The sequence below is a fragment of the Canis aureus genome, chromosome 33 (genome assembly GCF_053574225.1).
Source record: "Canis aureus isolate CA01 chromosome 33, VMU_Caureus_v.1.0, whole genome shotgun sequence".
In the NCBI taxonomy this organism is placed as follows: domain Eukaryota; kingdom Metazoa; phylum Chordata; class Mammalia; order Carnivora; family Canidae; genus Canis; species Canis aureus.
In genome coordinates, this window is record NC_135643.1 from 25,142,904 (window position 1) to 25,168,357 (window position 25,454).

The following is a 25,454-nucleotide window of genomic DNA, read 5'->3' on the forward strand; positions in this document are numbered from 1 at the left end:
CCTGGGTGGCTCAGTCAGTTGAGCATTGAACTCTTGATTTCAGCTTAGGTCATGATCTCAGGGTTGAGATGGAGCCCTGTGTTGGGCTCTGCACTCAGAGGGGATTCTGCTCAAGATTGTTTCTCCCTTTGCACATCCCCCTCCTCGCTCATGCAAAGGTTTCTCTCTCCCAAATAAGTAAATAAATCTTTAAGATTAGGGGTGCCTTGGTGGCTCAGTCAGTTAAGTATCTGACTTCAGGTCAGGTCATGATCTTGGAGTCCTGAGATCGAGCCCCCCATCTAGGTCCCTGCTCAGGGTGGGGAGTCTGCTTGTCCCTTTCCATCTCCCCTGCTTGAGCACACTCTCTCCCTCTCTCGCGCAAATAAATAAATAAATAAGTCTTAATTTTTTTTTTTAAGGGTTAACTTTCACCAGAAGCAAGCTGAAATTTGGGCAAGATACTTAAAATCTATATTCTGTAAGGACAATCATAATTCTAAATTGAAACATTACAATTGTTGCAACCCCATTCTGAACAATAAAATGTCAATCATTTAAGAGTATTAGCAATGCAATTACCTAATGTTTAAATATTTTTAGCTGCTTTCACCTGTATCTGTAGAGGTCTGTCCTTAATAGTCTGCTTTTCTGTTATCATATGAGGTGGGTGGGGACTACATTTTATATTTGACCATCATCTCCATGGATAAGATGGAGTTCCTGTGTAGCAAGGTCTACTTTGGTGAGTAGGGAGGTAAATTTCACAATTTTTTTGGGCGTTAGTCTGGATGTCTATTCTTTTTTTTTTTTTTAAGACTTTATTTATCATGAGAGGCACACAGAGAGGCAGAGACACAGGCAGAGGGAGAAGCAGGCTCCTTGCAGGGAGCCCAATGCAGGACTTGATCCCAGACCCTGGGATCATGCAGGGAGCCAAAGGCAGACACTCAACTGCTGAGCCACGCAGGAGTCCCTGGATGACTATTCTTAAGTAAAGAAACAGTATTGTTTTGACCTCTACTCATGAGGCCTTGAAATGAAAGGGTAAAGAGTTGTCTAGAGAATTTATGCTCTTCTTGATCTCTTGTGCCTTTAATATATAAGCAGAGAAAATTTAATTTCAACCAAACTCCTTCATTTTTTTAGTAATTAGCCATATTTGTCAAGACTGTCATTTTAGCATGAATTCTCTGAATATATAAACATATACCTATGGAAAATTGTCTTTCAGATATCTGGGTTCTTCCCCTAGTACCCAACATTTTTGAGTCAGCTTCTCTTGCTTAAAACCATCATATGACTCTTCACTGATCCAGGGTCCTCACGTACTTCTCACTAGGTCAGTTTCATTTGGTCTCTCTTTGCCTAGTTTAGGTTCTCAGTGGCTCTTTGGATGCTGAGGGTTTGTTGCTATCATGATTGCTTATTTTGAAATCTATTAGTTCAACTATGCATCCTACAAATTCTCCCCACCCACTTCACTTAATTATCTAAGACTTAATGGTGCTGTATTAAATTAAGAGTCATGTACTTTTGGGGTCTGCCCTTTAGAATCACAAAGTTGAAGTTTTATGTGTTTTCATGCTTTCCTTAGCCTGGTGCATAAGCCTGTGCTCAGGGGATATATTTGTTAAAATGCATTTGTGTCTCAGGCCACCTAGGACTGCCCATACAGATCCACTCTTAGGTTATTTGGAGGTTGGAGGAAAATGGAACCCAACATTTGAGACTTCTGATACAAATGAGAATTCTGATTTAGCACACAGGAGCATATTCTGGTGACTTTTCATTCATACACTATAGGATCTTTTCCTATAGATTTCCCAATACACTTTAAAACGAACTACAGGTGTTTTGTTATAAACTGAAAGAACATTTGACTGATATAAAATACAAATTAATCAAAAGGCTTCACCTTGTCCTCCTGAGATCTCAGACTGGGCATTTCAAGTTCTTTAGGTGGAGATTGGGTCAACATTCATTGTTCCTTGTTTGGCTTGTGAGAGTCACAGGAGTTATTTTAATTTCTACATGTGTTTATGAATATGACATTATATTTAGACAGTAATTATGTTAATTTCATCTAATAGTGATATCATCTGCCAATCAATAGCCAAATATTCTAACCTTTAAAAAACACAGCAATTGTTTTTTATGTTTGTAAGCCATGGTAACAATAAGCTTTATAAAAGTGGACATATTTCTTGTGAATACAATTAAAATAGAAAGCTTCACTCTTTTCCTGCAGAATAATGCTCTTGAAAATTTTTGTAACTTATACAGTATGTGCTTGTTAAGGAAAATGTGGTTAACGCAAAAATAAAAGGAAAATTGTAAACTGTGCATCTACTAATGAAAGATATTTACATGACATTTAAATATATATATTTTTCCCCAAGGCACCTATAACAAACATCTACCATCCTTATCAAATACCTAACATGTGTGTTTGGGGAATTTCTACCAATGAGGCAGAACCTGTCTCCTATTTTATTTTACTTTATTTTATTTTATTTTATTTTATTTTATTTTATTTATTTTATTTTATCTTTTTAAAGATTTTACTTATTTATTCATGAAAGATACAGAGAGAGAGAGAGAGGCAGAGACACAGGCAAAGGGAGAAGCAGGCTCCATGCAGGGAGCCCAATGCGGGACTCAATCCTGGGACTCCAGGATCCCGCCCTGGGCCAAAGGCAGGCGCTAAACTGCCGAGCCACCCAGGGATCCCCTGTCTCTCATTTTAGAAGCAGAAAATCTAATATTCATTTTCAACTGGGCTTGTTGCTAAGGGCATGCACCCAGCCTAGGCTACACCAATCAGATGCAGCCACCATGGGCTTTGGATTGAAAGCTAGTGAAGCAAAGCAGCAGAGATGCAGGAGGACCCGTTCCAATGAAGATGGTGCTGCAGTGGCACCAACATGCAATTTCCAGAGGTTAAAGCAGCAGTATGTCAGCAGTGCGGGATGCTTGATTTTGATGATGGAAATTTTGCAAATAACAATGATTGTGCCCAGCAGTTCTGGTGGTGGTATCGCTACTTTCATGGCTCTAAGCTGTTCTTTTGCCTGTTGCCAGTGACTGCATTGCCCTAGGCCTGTTCTTTCGGTTCTCAGAAAGAGTTTGTTAGTTACCTGACATATTTTATAAAATTCTTTTTGACTGGGCAGCCCGGGTGGCTCAGCGGTTTAGCTCTGCCTTCAGCCCGGGGCGTGATCCTGGAGACCCAGTATCGAGTCCCAGGTTGGGCTCCCTGCATGGAGCCTGCTTCTCCCTCTGCCTGTGTCTCTGCCTCTCTCTTTTTCTGTGCCTCTAATGAATAAATAAAATAAAAATCTTAAAGAAAAATTATTCCATCAGTGTAGGTACACTGCAGTTCCATATGCATTTGAAGATTGACTTTTCCATTCCTGCAAAAGTTGCTGTTTATAATTTTAATAGGGATTGAATTGACGCTTTAGATTTCTTTGGATAGTATTAACATCTTAACAATACTAAGTTTTCCAATCCATGAGCATAGGATGTCTTTTCATTTATTTGTTTGCTTTTAATATCTTTTAGTGATATGTTGTGGTTTTCAGTGTACTATGTTTATGCTTCCTTCAATAATATGCGATTGGATTCAGTTTACTAGGGTTCTGTTGAGGATTTTTGTAACTATATTCATAAAGGATATTTTCCTGTAATTTTCTTTTCTTGTGATGTTTTTATCTGACTTTGGTATCACATTAATGCTGGCTTCATAGGATGAGCTAAAAAAGTATTTCTTTCTCTTCTATTTTTGGAAAGAATTTGAGAAGGCTTGCTGTTATTCTTTCTTTAGTTGTTTGCCATCTGGTCCCAATCCTTTAGTTTTTAGATATTTTTACAATTCTATCTTTTTACTTGTTATAGATATTTGAGATTTTCTATTTCTTCTTCAATGACCTTAGGTAATTTGTGTATTTCTAGGAGTTTGCACTTTAGATCATCTAATCTAGTATTTATTATAATACTTTATCTCCACTTTCATTTCTGAGTTTAGTTATTTGCATATCTCTCTTTTTTCTTTGACAGGTTAGCTAAAAGTTTGTCCAATTTGTTGATCATTTCAAAGAACCAACTTTTGATTTCATTGATTCTCTCTGTTGTTTTTCGATTCTCTCTTTCTTTCATCTCTGCTCTCATCTTTGTTATCTCCTTCTTTTAGTAGTTTGGGGCTTAGTTTGTTCTTCTTTATCTAACTAGAAAGTGTGTAAAGTTGAGTAATTAATTGGAAATAGTTCTTCTTTTTTACTGTAGGCATTTATAGCTATAAATTCCCCTGAACACTACCTTCATTGCATCTCCTAAGTTTTGGAATGTATTTTTGTTTTCATTCATCTCAAGTATTTTCTAATTTCGCTTGTGATTTCTTCTTCAATATTTTGACTGTATAAGAGCATGTTGTTTAATTTCCATATATTTATGAATTTTCTACTTTTTGAGGGTTATTGAGTTCTAATTTCATTACACTGTGGTTGAAGAAAATATTTTTTTCTAACTGAAGTGGGAAGCCAGGAGAGGATTGTGAGCAAAGAAGTGAAATGATATAATGCTATTTAAAAAGAATCACTCTGCTTGCTTTATTGAGAATCAGTTTTAGAGAGGGCATGGAGTAGAGGCTTTTGCAGTAATCCAAGTAGGAGATTATGGGGGCTTGGACCAGGTTTGTAGCAGTTGATATGGTACATATCAATTGAACCTTGGGTATATTTTGAGAGCTTAGAGGATGTCCTGATGCTTTGGATGCGTGGTAGGCTGGTGAAAATATTCTGCTTCTTTTTTCTCTTCTCTTTATGATAAATTGATACAATAGGGTAGAGGATACTTGGCTTGTATCTGAGTGGGTTTGAGGAAGTGGATCAAGTGCAACTGTTGGAAATGGATAGGCAATGCTGACACCTGACATGGAATTGTCTCTGGGCACTCTTCTTTGAGCACATGGGAGGAACACCAAGAGAGCAGTCTGTGGAGCCATCCTGGAAATCTCAAAAGAAATTTTTCTGCATTGTCTTCCTCATCTATTTTCTTTTGAAGTTTAACATTCCTATTCTTCAACCTGAAATGGCTGCATCTTTCCCAAGAAGTGAGTTTAGCCTCACATGTCCAAAGTCACTTCTATTAATTGGTTATTCTTAACCCTTTACCTACACAGCTTTCTGTACATATGGGCCCAGGGCCAGGTAGCAAATTCCCAAAACACTCATACATAATCCATGAAATCTTGTGCAGACTCTGAAAATAGCCCAAGTCTAAGTGATGGGAAGCTATGTGGCTACAAATGCCTCAAAGGGCTTTGGATGGAGGCAGAATGACACAAGCAAAAAATAATTATTTTTTTTATTCTCCCCATGCAAACAGTGTTACTAATAATGTTGTTTTGAACATTTGTTTAATGTTTGGCTTTGTCCTATTCATGCATTAGCTCATTCAATTGAGGAAATTATTATTTTTTTCTTTTTTTATTTCTTTTTTTATTTTTTTCTCTTTTTTTATTGATATGTTAAATGAGGTCAGAGCCAAATCACTTGCCCCAGGTTCTCCAGCTATCAGTTGGCGAGGCTTAGATTTAAACTCGTCTGTCAATTGTTGAAGCCTTGAAGCAGTAGCTCTAAAATGCTATGCTCTGTACTTAACTTCATACTCTTTCTATTCTATATTCCAATTCATGTACTCCTGCTCTTCCAACAGAATATTTTTCTACATTTTGATAACTTTTATTTATTTTTTTAAAAGATTTTATTTATTTATTCATTAGAGACACAGAGAAAGAGAGACAGAGAGAGACAGAGACACAGGCAGAGGGAGAAGCAGGCTCTACGCAGGTAGCCTGATATAGGACTCAATCCAGGGTCTCTAGGATCAGGCCCTGGGCTGAAGGCAGGTGCTAAACCACTGAGCCACCCAGGCTGCCTGATAACTTTTATTTCTATAGATGCTTTTCTTCTGCAACAAGGTAACTTAGGAAAACTAGATATTTTTAATGAGGAAAACTAAGGAAGAAAGCACAAAATAATTCTGAGGTTGTGTGTTCAGGCAATATAGGACCTTCCATAATATATATTTTGCTAGCCAGTAGGAAAATATTAGGACAGCTTTTGCTTTTAATATTATTTTTAATATTTTTAAAGAAAAAAGCAAAATCAAATCTGTCACATATTAGCACATATACAAAGGGTTTGCATGTATTAAATTATTCAGTATAATTAGAACAACTTAAAAATACTTTATTTACTAGCTACAAACTTTATATTCATCTATTTCTTATATACACAGAATTTTTGCCAAGCTATTTTACAACATGCAATCACTGACCTGTACAGAGCTATCGTACTTTATTCATTTTTTAATTTTTTAAATGTTTTTTTGTACTTTATTCTTTATTCTTGCTTAGTCCTGAGGGAAATTATTACAACATTATTCTAAATGGCAGGTGTTATGCTTCATTTCCTTAACTTTTGGAATGCTATTAGCAACAAATGAGATCTCAATTTGTTACTATTAAAAGTGTGAGAAATTGTAACTCTCTGATGACTTTGCATTTGTTGGACTAATTTACCAGACAATAATCAGAAGTTTTCTGATGAAATTCTGCATTAACAAAATTCAAGCTCAAATCTCAGCTGGCTAGCATTGATTTTTCACATTTAGTTTGTGCTTCTGAGGTTTGATACTAAGCTTCTTGGCATTCTTCTGTGTGCTTTGTAAGTATGGAGGTCACTTTGAAGTTGATCAGATCTTGGCAGGATCTGGAAAAGAATACAAATTTGACTGTAGGTCAGAATGTCACCATCATGAAGTTGGGAGATGGAATAATGCAGCAGTATACTGAACTCGCTAAAAAAATAAAGATGTTAGATAAGATTCTACAATAATCATGTTTGCGTGAATTTTTTCCTATGCAAGTAATTTCAAAAACACTTTTCCAGATTCAAAATAATGAAAATACAACATTCATTATTTATTTACTTTTTTTTGTCTTTTAAAAAATATTTAAAATGATACAAGTATTTCTGATTCTCTCTTTTATCTCAAAATATTTTGTATTTTTCTGTTGCTGATCTAAATCCAAAATATCCTACAGTGTTTTAACCAACTGCCTCATATTTCTAGCCTGCTTTTACCTTCAAATAATGAAAAACATTTGCAGTGAACTTTAGCATCAGAGAGTAGGGTGAGTTTTGGAGGTAAATTATCCCAAACACTAACAAATATGAAAATATCAGCATAGCTTTATTTAAAGTGACCTCTATTAAAAATGATTTCATGTGTATTATTCTCAGTGTCAAAATTCAGACAAAAGGGCTAAAGTATTCTCTCTTTCACATTGTTCTTGTTTTATTATTATTTTTTAAACTTTTGACCTTAAAAATTCTGCTTAGTAAGTTTTCATTTAGGAGTCGTAAGTACTGAGTTAATGATGTCAGTTTTCCCAGTACCATCTGGACCTACAGAATTTCTGTCCCAGTTGAAGGATGATATTTGGTAAGCACAGCAACAAGAAATCTACTGAAAAACCAAAAGACAAAAAACAAAAGAAATCAAACAAAACAGCAGATTGAAGCAGTATTTTTCCTTAGATGTCCTAGCAAATTATGCTAAATTTTCCTACTGTGCAAAGACCAGGAGTTAGGTTTTTCAAACTGTATTTGGTGGTGGCTGACTATGGTGAATCTGAGGGCTGTACTTCACATTCACATTTTGCAGCTGAGTATGGTCCAGTGTATCGAGAAATTTATTTTTTTTTTAAAGATTTTATTTATTTATTCATGAGAGACACACAGAAAGAGGCGAACAGAGGCAGAGGTTAGAAACAGGCTCCATGCAGGGAGCCCGATGTGGGACTTGGTCCTGGGACTGCGGGATCATGCCATGAGTTGAAGGCAGATGCTCAACCACTGAGCCACCCAGGCATCTCTCAGGAAGGTTAATTAATGCTAGTCTCACAATCATTTGTAAATTTAAGAAGACAATGTTTGCTTTAAAATGTTAGACTTTTTCTTGACACTTTCACATTGTATGATAAACATTTACATGTTTTGGAATAGAACATTTAAAAATTATATTCAACAATTAAATACTAAATAATGATAACTTTGCTTATCCAAAGCATGCACACAAGCTTCATAGATTTTGTTAATCTTTTTGTGGCACCTCTGTAGTAACCACTTACTATTTTGGCATTTGATTTTGAATTTAATTCTTTGAAGCTGTTGGGATCTCTGGGTGGCTCAGCAGTTTAGAGCCTGCCTTCAGCCCAGGGTGTGATCCTGGAGACCCGGGATCGAGTCCCATGTCAAGCTCCCTGCATGGAGCCTGCTTCTCCCTCTGCCTGTGTCTCTGCCTCTCTCTCTCTCTCTCTCTCTCTCTCTCTCTCTGAATCTCTCATGAATAAATAAACTCTTAAAAAATAATTCTTTGAAGCTGTTACATATGTTAGAATGATTGTATTTGCACACTCCTATGTGTATACACATATACACATGTGTCCATTTATTGGTACAATCAGAAGAAGATGGAGTTCTTTAGACCTTTAACACTTTGTAACAATCAGATATGTCTGGCTTTGGGTTCAAAATAGGAAAGAAGACTGGAAAATTTAGTGTAGTAGCAGCAATTGACCATGATTTGTTGTTGAATAATTGCTTTTATCTTGTTCTTCAAAACAATAGTTGTTTCTATACTGATGGAGACATAACAATCCAGTAACACATTACAGGTAATTATTTTCACTGGATAGCTTTAAAAAAATCCCATGGAATATTTTAAACTTTATGAAAAGTTTGTATTATACATCCATATTCTCAGAAGGTTTCTCCTTTTTTGAGCAAAATTGACGGTATCTTTAGTTCAAAGAAAGAGGATTTATAAGCACTGAGGTCTGGAAGATAAATTCTACACTTAAAGTGTTTTCTTGTTTTTTTTTTTTTGTGTGTGTGTGTTTTCACTATGGCTCTTGGAAATATGTCAATAAGTTTTTCTTATAGTAAACAGGTGCTCCTTTAGGACCATTAGCTCATTTATTCCTGGGAGATGTCTGAATTATTTAAACAGACAAAAGGAAAGTTCTCTGTGGAAAGGTGTGTATTATATTCTTGTTTGCCTGGTATTAGTTCATATGTATCCAAACTATTGTCCTGCTTCCTATTCTAACAGTTGATTGATTCACTTTTCTACATGTTTGTTAGTACATATAGGTGGTACATAGACTTTCTTTTCTAAGGATTTGTATTTGAGTATATTTTCTGATACTTTCCCCTAGTCCTTACTCTTTTTCTCAACGGAGGGAGAGGAGGGGAGAAGGACGCTATACAATTGATAAAGTCGATGTCCATCTTAAGCTTTTTCCTTGAGTTATGGGGTAGAAACACTTCTTCCTTTGGGGCTGGTAGATGTTCCTGTCTGCCATCATAATTATGAATTACTATCTTTAATTCTTGCCTAAAAATTGGTAGTCAGTCCATTTCAGAAACGAATGAATTTCCTCTCTTCTTCATTAGAAGGCATCTTTAGTGTTTTATAATCTGCCTGTTTTCTAAAAATTTTTAAATATTTGTGAAAAATAACATAAAGAGGATCATAAGAATTTTCTTTGTCCTTTTAAGGTCATTTTGAGTATTTTTTAGTTTAGTATAGTCAAAAAGTAAAGGATTATTTTTTCTTTTGAAGCCACTGTCTCAGAGAAAATAATAAAGAGAATGACATGTACAGCTGCCTGATAATTTTATTAGATTTCCTTTCCAATTACATTTCATGGAGAAGATCTTTAAATTTTTTCATCTACAAAGTGAGTTCATTTGAGCAAAGATTTTCATTAATTCCTACTCTTTGAGGCAATTTTCTTTCATTCTAATGGGAAAATGAGTCATTTAACTTTTTTCTGTTTTATAGCTATAGATAAAAATGAAAGGTTTCTTTTATATATATTTTGTTTTTATTCACTCATAACATTATGTTTTTAAAGCTTCTTTCATCTCTTGGAAAAATCATATATCACTTTAGTATCATAAATGTATATTGAAAATTTTAAATGAGAAAAACCCAACACTCTAGAAGTACTTTTCAGATGTCTCTTTAGTTTGTTTCATGTAATAGTTTGGAGTTTTCAAAGAATCAATGGACAGCCTATTTTATTTTTGAGGGGACAGATATCTAAATAGTGTCTCTGTTACATTTCTATTCTACCTTTCTCAATTGAAGCATAGCTGCCCTCCAACTTGCCCTCTGTTTCCAGAAAGTAGGTGGGATAGCACTGCTAAACAGGATAATGGGGGATATGCTGACATCAAGAAGCCCTCACACTACTCTCTGAAGTGAAGTGAATTTAGGAATATTCATCCACAGATGTATAGGGTGAACTTATAAAACTTGAAGTGGTGGAGGCAGATTTGGAATTCCTGCGGGAGCAGCCACTGAAGCTTGGATCTCTTGGAGTCACTCTCTTCTTCCGACTGGATTTGGTGTTGTCTGCATCGCTGGGCTCAAACACTACTGTCATGGACTCCATCCTGGTTACCGTATACAGGCTGCTGTGCCGAGTCGGGTGAAACCTGATGGTCTTGAGCTCCAGCTCATCATAGTTAGAAAGTTCAATGAAAGGGCACCAGCGAAACGCTCTCTTGAAGCCAGCTCGAAATCTGAAGAGAAGCAGGCCACAGAAAGAAAACATCATGTTTTTAGGCGGAAATTTCCTTTAATTGCCACAGAAAGCCCTACTTATGGCAATTAAGCAAAATCAATTTTTGAATATGATTTTCTAGCCAAACTCTTAAAGCGTATGCCACAGGATTGGTACTAGTGTTTTCAGTTTTCTTCTTTGGATTTTAATTCCCTATCAATGAGAAGCAAGTCATCAAATAGTAAAAGCACAGTACTGAGTAATCCATATGCCAAAGAAACGTGTACCTTTCTTCAATAATTTTGTATATTTACTGAAGTGTAATCAAATTAGGCTTGGTGGTTAAGGCACTTAAAAATGACATATTTAAAAACAGCTTCTTTCAGAAATGTTTACACATTGATAAAGTCTCATTTAATGTTAGAATTAATTACTGATCTTAATGTTTTTCATCTAATCATATATGAAAGTGCAAAATCCTTTGCTTAGTAAACCTTTAAATGAAGTTGATTAAAAACAGATGTACTGTTTGTGGGATGGCTTGAATTGATATATGGCTTATGCAATTAATGAAAAAAAAAGGAAGAATTAAGTATTTAACAAACTTAAGGCACAGTGCAGTAGGGGCCCAACTGGAAAGAGTTTAGAATTTAGCTCACAGTTACTTACATGAAATTCTATTTCTTGTTGTGCTCAAAACACATTGGTTTCTTAAGGGAATTATCAATCTTAGGAAATTTAACTCTGCTTCTCCGTGTGCTGACCATACACCCAAGGTGATTTAATCTGGAAACCACATTTTGCCTTTCCCTCAAGTCTTAAATTTGACTGCAGTCAAAATACTGCCTTTTAAAAACTGGACTTTAAAAGCAGCTTTTCCCTGACCGCTTCAATTTCTTCACAACCCATTTCCATGGAGACTGCACCCTCTCTTACTCACTAACCTCATTATATAGGCAGAAGGACTGGCGTTCTCCTTGCCCTTACTGTTGATTCTATAATCCTCACAGCAACATCTTAGATTTTGAAGTCCATTTATAAGACATCCTTGTTAATAGAGTTCACTGACATATGACATCATCTCTCCATCTTATAGAAATTACCTGTATATTTTATGAAGTGTCCTCATTTCTCTGAGGGCTTAAGCACATATTCAACTCACCTCCTTCAATTATGATGGAAACATTTTTTCTGTGCAGACAAAATTCTGAAGGGTTTGGAGGGAGACTTTAGACCATATAAAAATTTCCCATTTAGACCTTTAAGTTCAGTCTTTTGAGGATGTAACTGTAAAGGTGGGATATTTCATAAAGTAGGAGGAAATTTAGAAAAAAAAATCAAACTCTGTACTCCTCTCAGTGAATTTAAAAATATTTCCTTCTTTTGGGCATTTTTAATTTGCACCAAGAAGCTGGAACAACATTATATGCTTTTAGCTAAACCAGGAATTATGAGAAACTTGGGTTTGGTAATCTTGTTTCTACCTTTTATTCAGACAGCAGTAGATGATGGGGTTGTACATAGTCGAGCTCATTGCCAGCCAAAAGCTAGCCAGGTAGACCTGCTGGATGTATTTCCACCTATTTAACTGTTGATAGATTGCAGTGAGGATGAAGTAAATATGATAAGGCAGCCAGCAGATGGCAAATGTCACCACAACAATTATCATCATTTTTACAACCTAGAAAGAAAGAAGGAAAGAGGTCAATATTGGAAAATTTAAGTCATTAAATATATTAGTTGCAGTAGCTTACTGCAAATCATTTTTCTGCCAATACAGTTACATACATAGCATGCCTAAGGATTAGTATTTAAAAAGTGGGAGGTAATATAGGGATAGCTGCCTAAGATAAATCTCAAGAAAACATGCTGATGTCACCATTCTTTCTTTACTGAACCCAAGTGAATGGATGGCACTAAATCAAACAGAAACAGGGATGCCTGGGTGGCTCAGTGGTTGAGCATCTTCCTTTGGCTCAGGGACTAATCCTGAACACATCAAGCTTCCTGCATGGAGCTTGCTTCTCCCTCTGCCTATGTCTCTGTCTCTCTCTCTCTTTGTGCTTCTCATGAGTAAATAAATAAAATATTTAAAAAAGATTTAAAATAAATCAAACAGAAACAAATGTATTATTTGGCCTGAAGACAATAAGTGTTTATAAAACTCTAATAAGCCTAGGGGAGAGAGGAACAGGATTTGGCTGTGCTAGCATGAAAGGTAAAATAGCAGAGATTCTGTATCTAAAGAAACTGACTGTTGAGTCACTGTGGGGATAATGTAAGCTATAAGGGTTGGGCTGGTTCCTCAGTATTTATAATAGTCTGAATATAGCTTAAGACTCTTCAGATTTTTTTATTCTACTACCATGCCCACTAAGCAACCTTCTGAATATTAATTTGGTTTCACTTGTAATCTGGTATTGGGAAAAGTTTCTCTGGATAGTGATTATGTGTATTCACATTAGTCTGAGGAAATATCATTAATTTTGAATTTATACATAGGCAGCCAACTGGTCTATACATTAAGTCATATGACTTTGGTAAGCACGGATCATTTCCTTGGTTTCCACACCTTTGAAACAAAATATTCTGGAAAACCCTGGCCAAAAATAGCGTATCAACCTTTATTCTCTACCACTAAGCCTTAAGTTCCTAAATGACAGAAAGGATGTCTTAATTATCTTAATATTCCCAGCATCTAGCACAACCCGAAGTATATAGCTGAAGGTAAATAATTAGACATGGAATGAATGAATAATGAATGACAATGCATATTTTGCTATAATAAGTTGAATGGGAGGATGTTTTATGTGTCCCTAAATGAAATAAAATCTGTCCATTGTTTATGACTATAAGAAAAGTAGACTCAAAGCAGCTTGGCTTTGTGTGGAAAAGGAAATAGTATTCTATGATGACTTCATTTGATATTTCTCATTAGTAGTCTACCTACTAAATTTGGCTATACTTCTTTTGGCAATTTCGAAATAGGTAAATAAAATATTTAGAATGATATATGTTAAATAAAATAATTTCAGGGTTTACCCTTAGTCAGATCAGCACACAAATCAGAGAGAGTCCTGACATAAATGATCTATGAGGCATCTTAGACTATGAAAATACAGTATTCATGGACTGGATTCATCATTTCACTGCAAGTTAGGGATTTGGATGGAAAATTGGCAAGGTTAAGAGTCAAGAGAGATATATATGATTCTAGGACTAGGCAAATCGTGAAGTGGATCAATCTGGAAGGCTCTTTCCCAAGGTCCTAATCACTGAACCATCCAGGTAAGTAGTATTGAGCTGATGGAAATTGGTCATCAGAGCTGAAGATCCAGGTCCAATAGCTCACTGAAGGCCATTACTGGCCTTACCATCTAAAGGTTTTTCTCAGTGCTCTTTAAACTTTAAGCCCTTTTTTCTTTTTTCTGAAAAGCTGTGTTCTGATTTCTATATTTATGTCTCCTATTTCTTATGCATGTATTTGTGGAATATAAGAAAGAATGATATTTTATTATAATACACATTTATACAATGCTTCATGTATTTAACAACTTATTAGTTGATTTTCAATTGTGCTTTAGGAAACTGAGGCAAAGACTAAAAGATTTGACCACTGTGATTCATGAAACAAAGCTGGAGTTTTAAAACTAAGATTAAGTCTTTTTTCTTCCTGCTTACAGTTAATAACATTCATTAAACATCTGCTAGATCTAGAAAACAGTATAGAGAAAAATAATGAACAGAGGACTCATTTCTTATTCTGAAGAACCTTACAATATAATGAAAAAATGTAAATAAAATGCATGGAAAAGTGTGGAATATAAACATGTGCATACAAAATAGAAATAATATTTATGAGAACTTACTATATTATGAGCAAGAATGAAATGACTCGATACATGGCAACTGTAGGCTTAGGGGATATAAGACTAAATTAAACAGGTTCTATTGTCTTTTTATCTTGAATATATGAACATCATATTCGTATGATGTAACATACAAATTACTGTACAACAGTAAAGCTCCTGCCCCAAATTATTCTCCCACCAGAATACTCTTCCCCTAATTATTCCCTGTGGGTACCACCCTCACATTCTTCATACCTTTGCGCAGCTGTCCCTTTCTCTGTGACTCTCATTCTGACCAACCTGTTTAGAATTGTATAGTCTGCTCTTCTAGCACCAAACTCCTTAGCTTGCTCTTTATTTTCAGTTTGTTATGTTTATTCTTTACTTTCTGTCTCCTCATGTTAGAATATAAAAGAACAAGAATTTTCTGCTTGCTTTGTTTGCTGATGTATGCAGGCACATAGACTGGGTTTCATAATAATCAGTGCTCAAAAATTTTTTAAATAAATAAATGAAAGTGAATACAAAAAAGAAAAAGAAAAAGAAAGAAAAAAAGAAACTAAGAGTCATATAGGCAGTTAGGAGATGTCCCTAATTTTCCTCAGTCACTAATTACAGGTATCATTTATTTGTCTTCTGAGTTTAAAATGGGCATGGATGTATAAAATGAGCCTGATATTTTATTGCTATCTTACTTTTATAAGGCAAACAAATTCAAAAGAGTATGACTGTACAAACATTATAACCAATATATGATTTTGAGTGCATGAAAGCATTAAATTTTATTCTGAATAAATGTTAAGGGCAAAAAAAATCTATGACAATGTGAACATGGTACAGGTTACTCTGTTAAATACAGTATCAGCAAATATGCATAAATGCTTCTTTGAATGTCTTTGAATGCTTTTCTACAGGCTGACCACAAACTCCAGGTGCATGAAATTGTTTTCTAACAATAGTTAAAGACCTACAAAGACTATCAGAATCTTTTAAGTGATTTCCAACCATTAATGTGGAAGAAGTCCATAATGTGGAAAAATTAAAGTGCATGTGGAGAATTAAATTAAATTAAATGAAAATGCCTCTGGAACAGAAGTTTCAGACAACTTCTAATTACATATACAGGGCCGTATGGACTTTGTTATAAAACAATTAGAAACTTATTTAAAAATAAAGAAAAAACTTAAAAGACCCTAAAAGATTAAAAAATAAAGAAAAATCTAAAAGACCCTAAAGAAAAGAATCTTTTACAGCGAATCATGGTTATAATATACTTCACCTACTTACTTCTGTAAAATACATTTTAACTGTTAGCTTCACTCTCTGCTCAGAATATCTTGTGGAATTATTTCAGATATCAAACTTTCAGGACCCCAGGTATAATGTAAATGCAAAAGCAGGGTCTTGGGTGAGAGAAATTGCATTGATTTGTGAAGTGCCAAAATCATGAAATTGTAATCCTACTCTTTAAATCGCTAAGGAAAAGAGGACTTTGAAACACAAACCTTGATAGATGTGCAAACACTGTGAGTAGTTCCCATGTGTCTCATGGCAGGACAATGGCACTAGCAGATACACACTAAGCGGGAAAGGTACTCAGTTGGTAGACTTCCTAGGAATCCTGAAATTGTTAGGCAAGATAAGAGGCTGGGATAGAGACAATTCAAATCTTCCACCATGTCTTAACAAATTTTGTTACAATTAGATATGAAGATTGATTGATATTGGGTATTTCACAAATCTGAGACATGTCCCACTTCTAAGGCAATGGGATTTATTTTCTAGGGCAACATGAACAGTTGTGCCTACCTACTGTCCTTGGCACACTTACTAGCAGGAGGAAGAAGGAATGTGGGACAAGCGATGTAGCTCATACAATTCTACTGCCTGTTTTTAGTAGTTAAGAATCCACTTTATGCACATTGGCGGGACGGAAATGCATGTCCTGGTAAGTGAAAATAAGCTTTGGGCACCTTTTCTTTGTGTATTGAAGAAAAAAAATCTTTGATTTTTGTATCCTGTACAGGTTACACTGGAATGCCTGCAGCTGTTCTTATCTTTCATATTAAATTAGTGTAAGAGGGATGATTTTCAGGTTTAGGTCATAAAAGAAAAAAAAAAGTAAGTCTAGGGAATGAAATAAAATAGTGCCAACCATAAAAAATGTCTAGGAGTTATATTCTTCAGTGTAGGATTTATTCTTTCTAAGTGTCTGAACTGGAAAATTTCAGCACCATGTGATAGGAAGCTTCTTGTTTTGATTAGAACCCCCACAGAATGTATGTTCTGGAGAACCATCCTATGGATCACACCCTACCACTTCACCATGCCCTTTTGTTTGCACAAATGTTCTTAATGGACTGTTATATTTCTTTAAGTAAAAACTTCAAGCCTGTTTAATTTAACCACACATTAGCAAATTAAAATAATATCCTTAAGAATAGGATATGGGAAAAATTCAATAAAAGCCATCAAAGTTTAAAGTACTGTTTCATGGGCTGTTAGGTTGAGCTTTTGCCACTTCAGTTACATTCAGTAAGCTTAAAACTTTCAGTTTTGAGTGTGAAAATATGAACTAAGTAATAATAGTTGTGAAAAAAAGTGCACCATGGTCCAGAAGCGGAGTTGAATTTTTCTAGTAATTTTACAGTGAAATGAGAATACAGGCTTATTGTGTTAGAGTTGTCCAAGAAATGGGATGTTCGTGCCAACTACAAGTAACATGGACATGCAGTTAACATTAGTTTACAGTAATGCCTGGAAGAAATTATGTCAAGCCCAAACAAATGGAAAAAACCTCTGTATGTCTGTGTGCAATTGTGGAAAACTGCGTGTGTGTGTGTGTGTGTGTGTGTGTGTGTGTGTGCAGTGCTGTATTTGGACTCTACTCTTTTTTGTGTTATTGGTCATATTTTGTTTTTAGTGTATTTTCATTTTCTCCATTGAAAACTTAGACTTTGAGACCAACGTTAAGATTTTAGGCTTACTACGATCTGAAGCCAAAGAAAGTGATGCAGCCACTCAAGGGAAGATTAGGTAAGATTAGAAAAGGAAATACATTAAGGCAAGACGAATAATGACTGATGTTATGGGATCCTGGTTGGAGATCAAAATGTATGGAGGCTTCTTATGGACAAAATTGTGTTTCCCCCATTTTTTTTTAAGTTTACAAGACTTGCTTAATTCATTCTCTTTCTTTCTTTCTTTCTTTCTTTCTTTCTTTCTTTCTTTCTTTCTTTCTTTTTTCTTTCTTTCTTCTTTCTTTCTTTTCTTCTTTTCTCCTTCCTTCCTTCCTTCCTTCCTTCCTTCCTTCCTTCCTTCCTTCCTTCCTTCCTAGCTTTCTTGTGATATAATTGATATCTAATGTGTATGTTTAAAGTGTACAATGTGATGATTTAATACGTATATGTATTGTGAGATGATTACCACAATAAGGTCCATCTCCTTGTTTTTGGTTTTTGCATGTGTGTCATAAGCACATTTAAGATTTACTGGCAACTTTCAAGTATATAACCCAGTAGAGTTAACTGTAGTTCCCATGCTTTACACCCGATCCTCAGACTGTATTCATCTTATAACCAGGCCAGTGGGAGAGCTGCAGGAAAGGCATCCCCAGCTGCTTATGGACTGGCCTCCCATAGAGTCCATGACAGGTTGGTAGAATCCAAGTCCCTCAGATAAGTTCTGTTCACCCTGCTTGCTGTTTTCCCAGCCACTCACCTGTCTCTTAGTTCTGAAGCTCATGAATCAGTTCTCTGGATGGAAGGAGAGAGAAATGGGCCTTTTCAGCAGTGCCCTGCAGAGCTGGGGCAGTAGGTACTCATTGTCACTCAGTCACTCAGTCACTCAGTCACTCACTCACTCACTCACTCACTCACTCACTCACTCACTAATGTGCTTTCTTTTCCTGCCTTGGGAGAAATCACCTCTGAGATAGCCCCTCTTGGCCCTGGGCTGTCATTTTCAGGAAGAGATGATGTGGGTGGGGTCAAATGGTTTCTCTTACCCTCTTCAGTGCACCTGCAATAGATTTTTTTTTCTCTAATGCTGTGTGGGAACTTCTCTGCTAGATTCCTGGACTTCCACGTGACTCTTTGGTCTGTGGGTGACTGTCTAAATCAGTGTTTTCCAGGGCTCCTGGATTGTAGCTGAGAGGAGCTAGAGCTGGTTCAAGGGCCACCATAGGTGCCCAGGTGCATGGAGCTCTCTATATCTATTACCTGACCCATAGTGGGTGAGACTCTATGGTTTTGGTGCTGGCGAAAGAACCAAAGCCAAATGGGGTTATTTTCAAGTTGTCAGGGGTACAGAGCTATTTCTGTGTCTACAGCTAGGACCCTTTTTATCCTCTTGACTGCAGGTCTGCCTTCTCAAAATGACTCTCCTCCCTCTTGGACTGTACCAGATCTATCTGGATCCTTCAGCTCTCACAAAGGCACCTTTGCCTGTGGATGTATACCAAATTGTTATTCAGGATATGACAAGAGATGTCTTATTTTGTCATCTTGCTGACATCACTCTTCAAAATTTGTTTCATGTCCTAATCCTCATTACCTCAACATGAGACTGAATTTGGAGGTAGGGTGTTGAAAGAGGCAGTTAAGTTAAAACGAGTTAATTAGGATGAGGCCTACATCAGGATGACTGGTATCCTTGAAAGAAGAAGTCATTAGAACACTGACATGCAGAGGGAACACCATGGGAAGACAAAAGTTTGCAGCCATCTGCAAACCAAGCAGAGAAGCCTTAGAGGAAACCAACCCTGACAACACCTTCAACTCAGACTGCTCACCTCTAAAACAGTGAGAAAGTAGATGTCTTGTTTAAACCACCAGTCTATTGTATTTTGTTATGGCAGCTTGAAAAGACAGCAACAGTGTTTAAGATGCTGAGGACACTAGATGATATGGCTTCATGCCAGCAAAATAGGAGGCAAAATACTATACAGGGTCCCAGAAAATGGAGATTTCAAGAAAGGTTTGTATGGCCTGTAGAATTGCTTTTCGCAATATCAGAAATAGACCAAGATCTCCAGTTGCATCAGATGAGCCTCTCTTAGGTTATATATGGTCTTCCTTAGGAGCGCTGTTTTCCTTGATAATTCCTTTGCAGCAGAAATAATGACACTGCAAGTTGAAAGCTTGTTTGCTGAATGAGAGGATAGATTTTTCTTGGTTGTTATACAATTCAAAAATCCAATTGAAAATGTCACTTGAGCTTAAACTGAAGAGTGGTCCCTTTGATTAAGGCAAAGCGTTTCTTTGTTATTACATTTAGGTGTTCACCTCTGACAGATCAGAGCTGTTATGGCTTGTTAGGGTAGAGGAAGAAAATTAAAATAGAAAATAGCCAAAGAACAATTTCTATGATTTACAAAAACAGGAGAAGTAGATTTATTTACCAGCATTTCATGGGTATCCAAATAATCAAGAGCAATTTTACAGAGAGCTTTTGAAAAGGAATTGTCACATTTTGTGAATATTGGGACAAAGTCATGTTCCTGAGGCTTCTGTTTTATTAGAATGGGAAGCAATGTCAGAGTATGGTTAAACAACGTGGATTACTTTTAAATACATGTTTAGCAAATTAGGGCAGCCCAGGTGGCTCAGCGGTTTAGCACTGCCTTTGGCCCAGGGCGTGATCCTGGAGACCTGGGATTGAGTCCCACATCTGGCTCCCTGCCTGGGGCCTGCTTCTCCTTCTGCCTGTATCTGCCTCTCTCTCTCTCTCTCTGCATCTCTCATGAATAAATAAATAAAATCTTAAAAAAATATATACGTTTAGCAATTAACACAAAAATGTAATACTCTTGTACTCTTGTATATTATTCACAACATTTTGACAAAACATAATACTAATTCATAATGGACTATGAGAAGGAAGTCTGGTAATGGAAATGAAGTTTGAAATTCTTTGATCAGTATCTTGTGCTCTTAGGGACAGGGGGTGGGTTGTTAAATTTTAAATGGAGTGTAGTAAAGAGCCCATTCCTGACTCTGCATTTCAAATTTCTGCTTTATAAACTCTCGAAGGTACAGCAGTGTTTCCAGAACTTATCCTGTGTTCTACTTAATGACTTTCATCCTACCTTTCAAAACTTCTATTAAAAAAAAAAAAACCCAAAAAACAAAAAACTTCTATTCCCTTATCTTTTCCCTGATTACCTTCCCATACAGACTTTCTGTATACAGACTCTATGCTACAGAATGCAATGTTCAGCATAAGTTCTGTATTTTATGCATTGGCCAGGTAGTTCTAACATGCATTTTGAGACTCAGCAAAGGAAAATCATGCTGATAGCAACATTGTCCTTTGAGAGAGGCAAGGCCAGCAGACACATTTGAGGATGAGACTGGTGGATGACTCAGTGGAGTCATGATCACTTTTGATTTTAGTAATAGGCATAGTGCTTTTTATAACCATTTAAAAAAACTCTTAGATATATGAACTTATCTAACGTTCATGACAAATCTTTGACCGTATAGCTTCTCCATTTTATGGATGAGAGACTTAAAACCCAAAAGTTAGTTGCTTTCTCAAGATCCCAAAGGCAGCTTCAGAGCTAGGATTCCTGGGTCTCTTAATTCTTCATTAGTTAAGGGCTCATTTTGTATACATTTTACTTCTGGAGACCTTTAGAAATAGTCCTGGCTTCGTTCTCTATTTAGTAAGCTCAGGAGATGCTCAAGTGGAGGGTAGTAAAACTACCTTATTTTGCCAGGGAATTGCCCATCTGAACTTTATGGAGGATATTTTCCTAAAGCTGGAAGATGAAAGAGTGAGAAAAGAAGTTGGAACAATGGAGCAGGCTGAACTTGAACTTGGAATCTAGTTTATCTATTGCTATGGGAATATGGACAGATTTATCTGCATTAAAACTGTGAAATAGGGACTCAGCCCTTCAAATGTTTTATGGGCTTGTGTGGTACCACTTGCTTCCACAGACTGCATTTATGTTGAGCATATTTAAAGACTAATGGACAGGAAGTATAAATTCTGGACAGTCTCCTATATTCTTTATACTTAGTAGCCATAAAGCAGATCTGCTGAAAGGACTACTTTGATCCCAAATAAATAGTTATTGTTAGAATTTAAGATCTTTTGACATTCACAGAAGGGGAATGAGTGAAGAATATTTCTGCCTCAATTACCTTTGTGTGGAAGTGAGTGTAAATGAACAAACAACTGCAATCAGCTGCCAGCCTGCTGACAACATGGCATAGGGTCAACTCTTCCTATTCTGTTCCAGGAGTTGCCGGGGAGGGAAATCTGGTATTTTGGGAGTTTGCCTGGCCAGGTAAAAAGGCTAGGCTGACATCATTTGCCAGACCAAGAAATTTTATGTCTTGTTCTACATTGACATAACTTGTCCTTTTGAAAATACACTGTTATTAATATATAGTAGTCTGAAATGTTAAGTCAGCCAGTGTCTTAAGGTACTTTTGCAGTTGGCTTTTTGTCTGTTTATTAATTTATTTAAATTCAATTTGCCAACATATAGTATAACACCCAGTGAGCATCACTTGACATGCCCTCCTTAGTGCCTGTCATCCACTTACCTCATCCTCCCACCCACCTCCCCTTCAGCAACCCTCAGTTTCTTTCCCAGATTTAAAAGTCTCATGATTTGTCTTCCTCTTTAATTTTTCCCCATTTAATTTCCCCTACTTCCCTTATGGTCTCTTGCACTATTTTTTATATTCCACATATGAGTGAAACCATATGATAATTGCCTTTCTTCAACTGACTTATTTCACTTAGCATAATGCCCTCCAGTTCCATCAACATTGATGTAAATGGTAAGTATTCATCCTTTGCAATGACTGAGTAATATTCCATTGTGTATATATATGACCACATCTTCTTTATCCGTTCATCTGTTGAAGGATATCTCAGCTCCTACAACAGTTTGGCTATTGTGGATATTGCTGCCATGAACACTGGGGTGCAGGTGTCCCATCGTTTCACTACATCTGTATCTTTGGGGTAAATACCCAATAGTGCAATTTCTGGGTCATAGGGTAGCTCTATTTTTAGCTTTTTCAGGAACTGCCACACTGTTTTCCAGAGTGGCTGTGCCAGTTTGCATTGCCACCAACACTGTAAGAGGGTCCTCTTTCTCCACATTCTCTCCAACATTTGTTGTTTCATATCTTCTTAATTTTCACCATTCTCACTGGTGTGAGGTGGTATCTTATAGTAGTTTTGACTTGTATTTCCCTGATGGAAAATGACATGGAGCATTTTTTCATGTGCCATGTGTAGGTCTTCTTTGGAGAAATGTCCATTCATGTCTTATGCCTATATCTTGATTGGATTGTTTGTTTTTTGGGTGTTGAGTTCGATAAGTTCTTTATAGATCTTGGATACTAGCCCTTTATCTGATATATCATTTGCAAATATCTTCTCCTATTCTGTACATTGCCTTTTTGTTTTGTGACCATTTCATTTGCTGTGCAGAAGCTTTTTATCTTGATGAAGTCTCAATAGTTCATTTTTGCTTTTGTTTCCCTTGCCTTTAGAGATCTGTCTTGCAAGAAGTTTGCTGTGGCCAAGTCAAAAAAGTTGCTGCTGTGTTCTCCTCTAGGATTTTGATGGATTCCTGCCTCACATTTAGATCTTTCATACATTTTGAGTTTATCTTTGTGTATGGTGTAAGAGAATGGTCTAGTTTCATTCTTCTGCATGTTGCTGTCCAATTTTCCCAACACCATTTATTGAAGAAACTGTCTTTTCTCCATTGGATATTCTTTCCTGCTTTGTCGAAGAACAGTTGACCATATTGTTGAGGGTCCATTTCTGGGTTCTCTATTCTGTTCCACTGATCTCTGTTTTTGTGCCAGCACCATGTTGTCTTGATGATCACAGTTTTATAATACAGCTTGAAGTCAGGCATTTTTATGTCCCCAACATTGGATTACTTTTTCAACCTTCCTCTGGCTATTCAGGTCTTATCTGGTTCCATAAAAATCTTAGGATTATTTGTTCCAACTCTGTGGAAAAGAAAAAAAAGCCCATGGTATTTTGATAGAGATTACATTTCTTTTATTAATGTAGTGTATCACATTGATTGATTTGTGGATGTTGAACCACCTCTTTAGCCCAGGAATAAATCCCACTTGATTGTGGTGAACAATCCTTTTATGTACTATTGGATCCTATTGGCTAGTATTTTGGTGAGAATTTTTGATCCATGTTCATCAAGGATATTGGTCTGTAATTCTTCTTTTTTGGTTTTAGGATCAAGGTAATGGTGGCCTCAAAAAAGAGTTTGGAAGTTTTCCTTGCATTTCTATTTTTTGAACAGCTTCAGAATAATAGGTATTAATTCTTCTTTAAATGTTTGGTAGAATTCCCCTGAGAAGCTATCTGGCTCTGGACCCTTGTTTCTTGGGAGGTTTTTGATGACTGCTTCAATTTCCTTGCTGGTTATTAGTCTGTTCAGATTTTCTATTTCTTCCTATTTCAGTTTTGGTAGTTTATAAGTTTCTAGGAATCCATCCATTTCTTCCAGATTGCCTAGTTTGTTGACATATAATTGCTCATAAAACGTTCTTAAAATCATTTTATTTCTTTGTTGTTGGCCATGATCTCTCCTCTTTCATTCATGATTTTATTAATTCTGGCTCTTTCTCTCTCTTTTTTAAAATAAGTCTAGTTAGGCATTTATTTTCTTATTAATTCTTTCAAAGAACCAATTCCTAGTTGTATTTATATGTTCTACTGTTCTTTTGGTTTCTATTTCATTAAATTCTGCTGTGCTCTTTATTATTTCTCTTCTCCTGCTTGGTTTAGGCTCTTAGGCTTAATTTGCTGTTCTTTCTCCAGCTCCTTTATGTGTAAAGTTAGCTTGTGTTTTTGAGATTTTTCTAATTTTTTGAGAGAGGCTTATATTGAAATGTACTTCCCTCTTAATACCACCTTTGCTGTATCCCAAAGGTTTTGAATAGCTGTGCTTTCATTTTCATTAGTTTGCATGAATCTCTTTAATTCTTCTCTAATTTCCTGGTTGATCCATTCATTCCTTAGTAGGATGCTCTTTAATCTTCAAGTGTTTGAGTTCCTTCCAAATTTCCTGTTGTGATTGAATTTAGTTTTCAAAGCACTGTGATCTGAAAATATGCAGCGAATGATTCCAATCTTTTGCTATCAGTTGAGACCTGATTTGTGACCCAGCATGTGGTCTACTCTGGAGAAAGTTCCATGTGCAGTTGAGAAAAATATGTATTCTATTGCATAAGAATGGAATGTTCCATATATACCTGTGAAGTCCATCTGGTCCAGTGTGTCACTCAAAACCCTTATTTCTTTGTGGAACTTCTGCTTAGATTGTCTGTCCCTTGTTGAGAGTGGGGTGTTGAAGTCTCCCTCTGTTAATGTATTATTATCAATGTATTTCTTTACTTTGGTTATTAATTGGTTGTTATAATTGTCTGCTCCCACATTAGGGGCATAAATATTTATAATTGTTAGATCTTGTTGGGTAGACCCTGTAAGTATGATATAGTGTCCCTCTTCATCTCTTACTACAGTCTTTGGTTTAAAATCTAATTTATCCGGTATGAGGATTGCTACTCCAGCTTTATTTTGAGGTCCATTTGCATGGTAAATTGTTCTCCACCACCTCATTTTCAGTCTGAAGGTGTCTTTAGTTCTAAAATGAGTCTCTTGTAAATAGCATATAGATGGGTCTTGCTTTCTTATCCAATCTGATATTCTGTGTCTTTTGACTGAAGCTTTTATCCCATTCATGTTCAGAATAACCATTACAAGATATGAATTTTGTGCCATTGTGTTACCTGTACAGTCCTTGTTTCTGCAGATTGTCTCTGTTTCTTTGGGCTACCTCTTCTTATACAGGATCCCCCTTATTATTTCTTGCAAGGCTGGCTTGGTGGTCATATATTCTTTCAGCTTCTGTCTGTCCTGGAACTTCTTTATCTCTCTTTCCATTCTGAATGACAGCCTTGCTGTTTTTC

The 25,454-nt window shown here is 36.2% G+C and overlaps 1 protein-coding gene across 1 annotated transcript in view; it reads right to left on the reverse strand.

The window, feature by feature from the left end:
• Nucleotides 1-8,915: 8,915 nt before the first annotated feature.
• TACR3 (tachykinin receptor 3) overlaps nt 8,916-25,454 on the reverse strand; it is a 78,105-nt gene continuing 61,566 nt past the window's right edge. Inside the window, exons 4-5 of the mRNA XM_077882180.1 lie at nt 12,109-12,305; nt 8,916-10,643 (exon numbers count right to left, since the gene is read on the reverse strand). Coding sequence (XP_077738306.1) covers nt 10,331-10,643; nt 12,109-12,305 — 510 coding nt within the window. The 3' untranslated portion in view covers nt 8,916-10,330. The remainder of the gene's footprint in view (nt 10,644-12,108; nt 12,306-25,454) is intronic.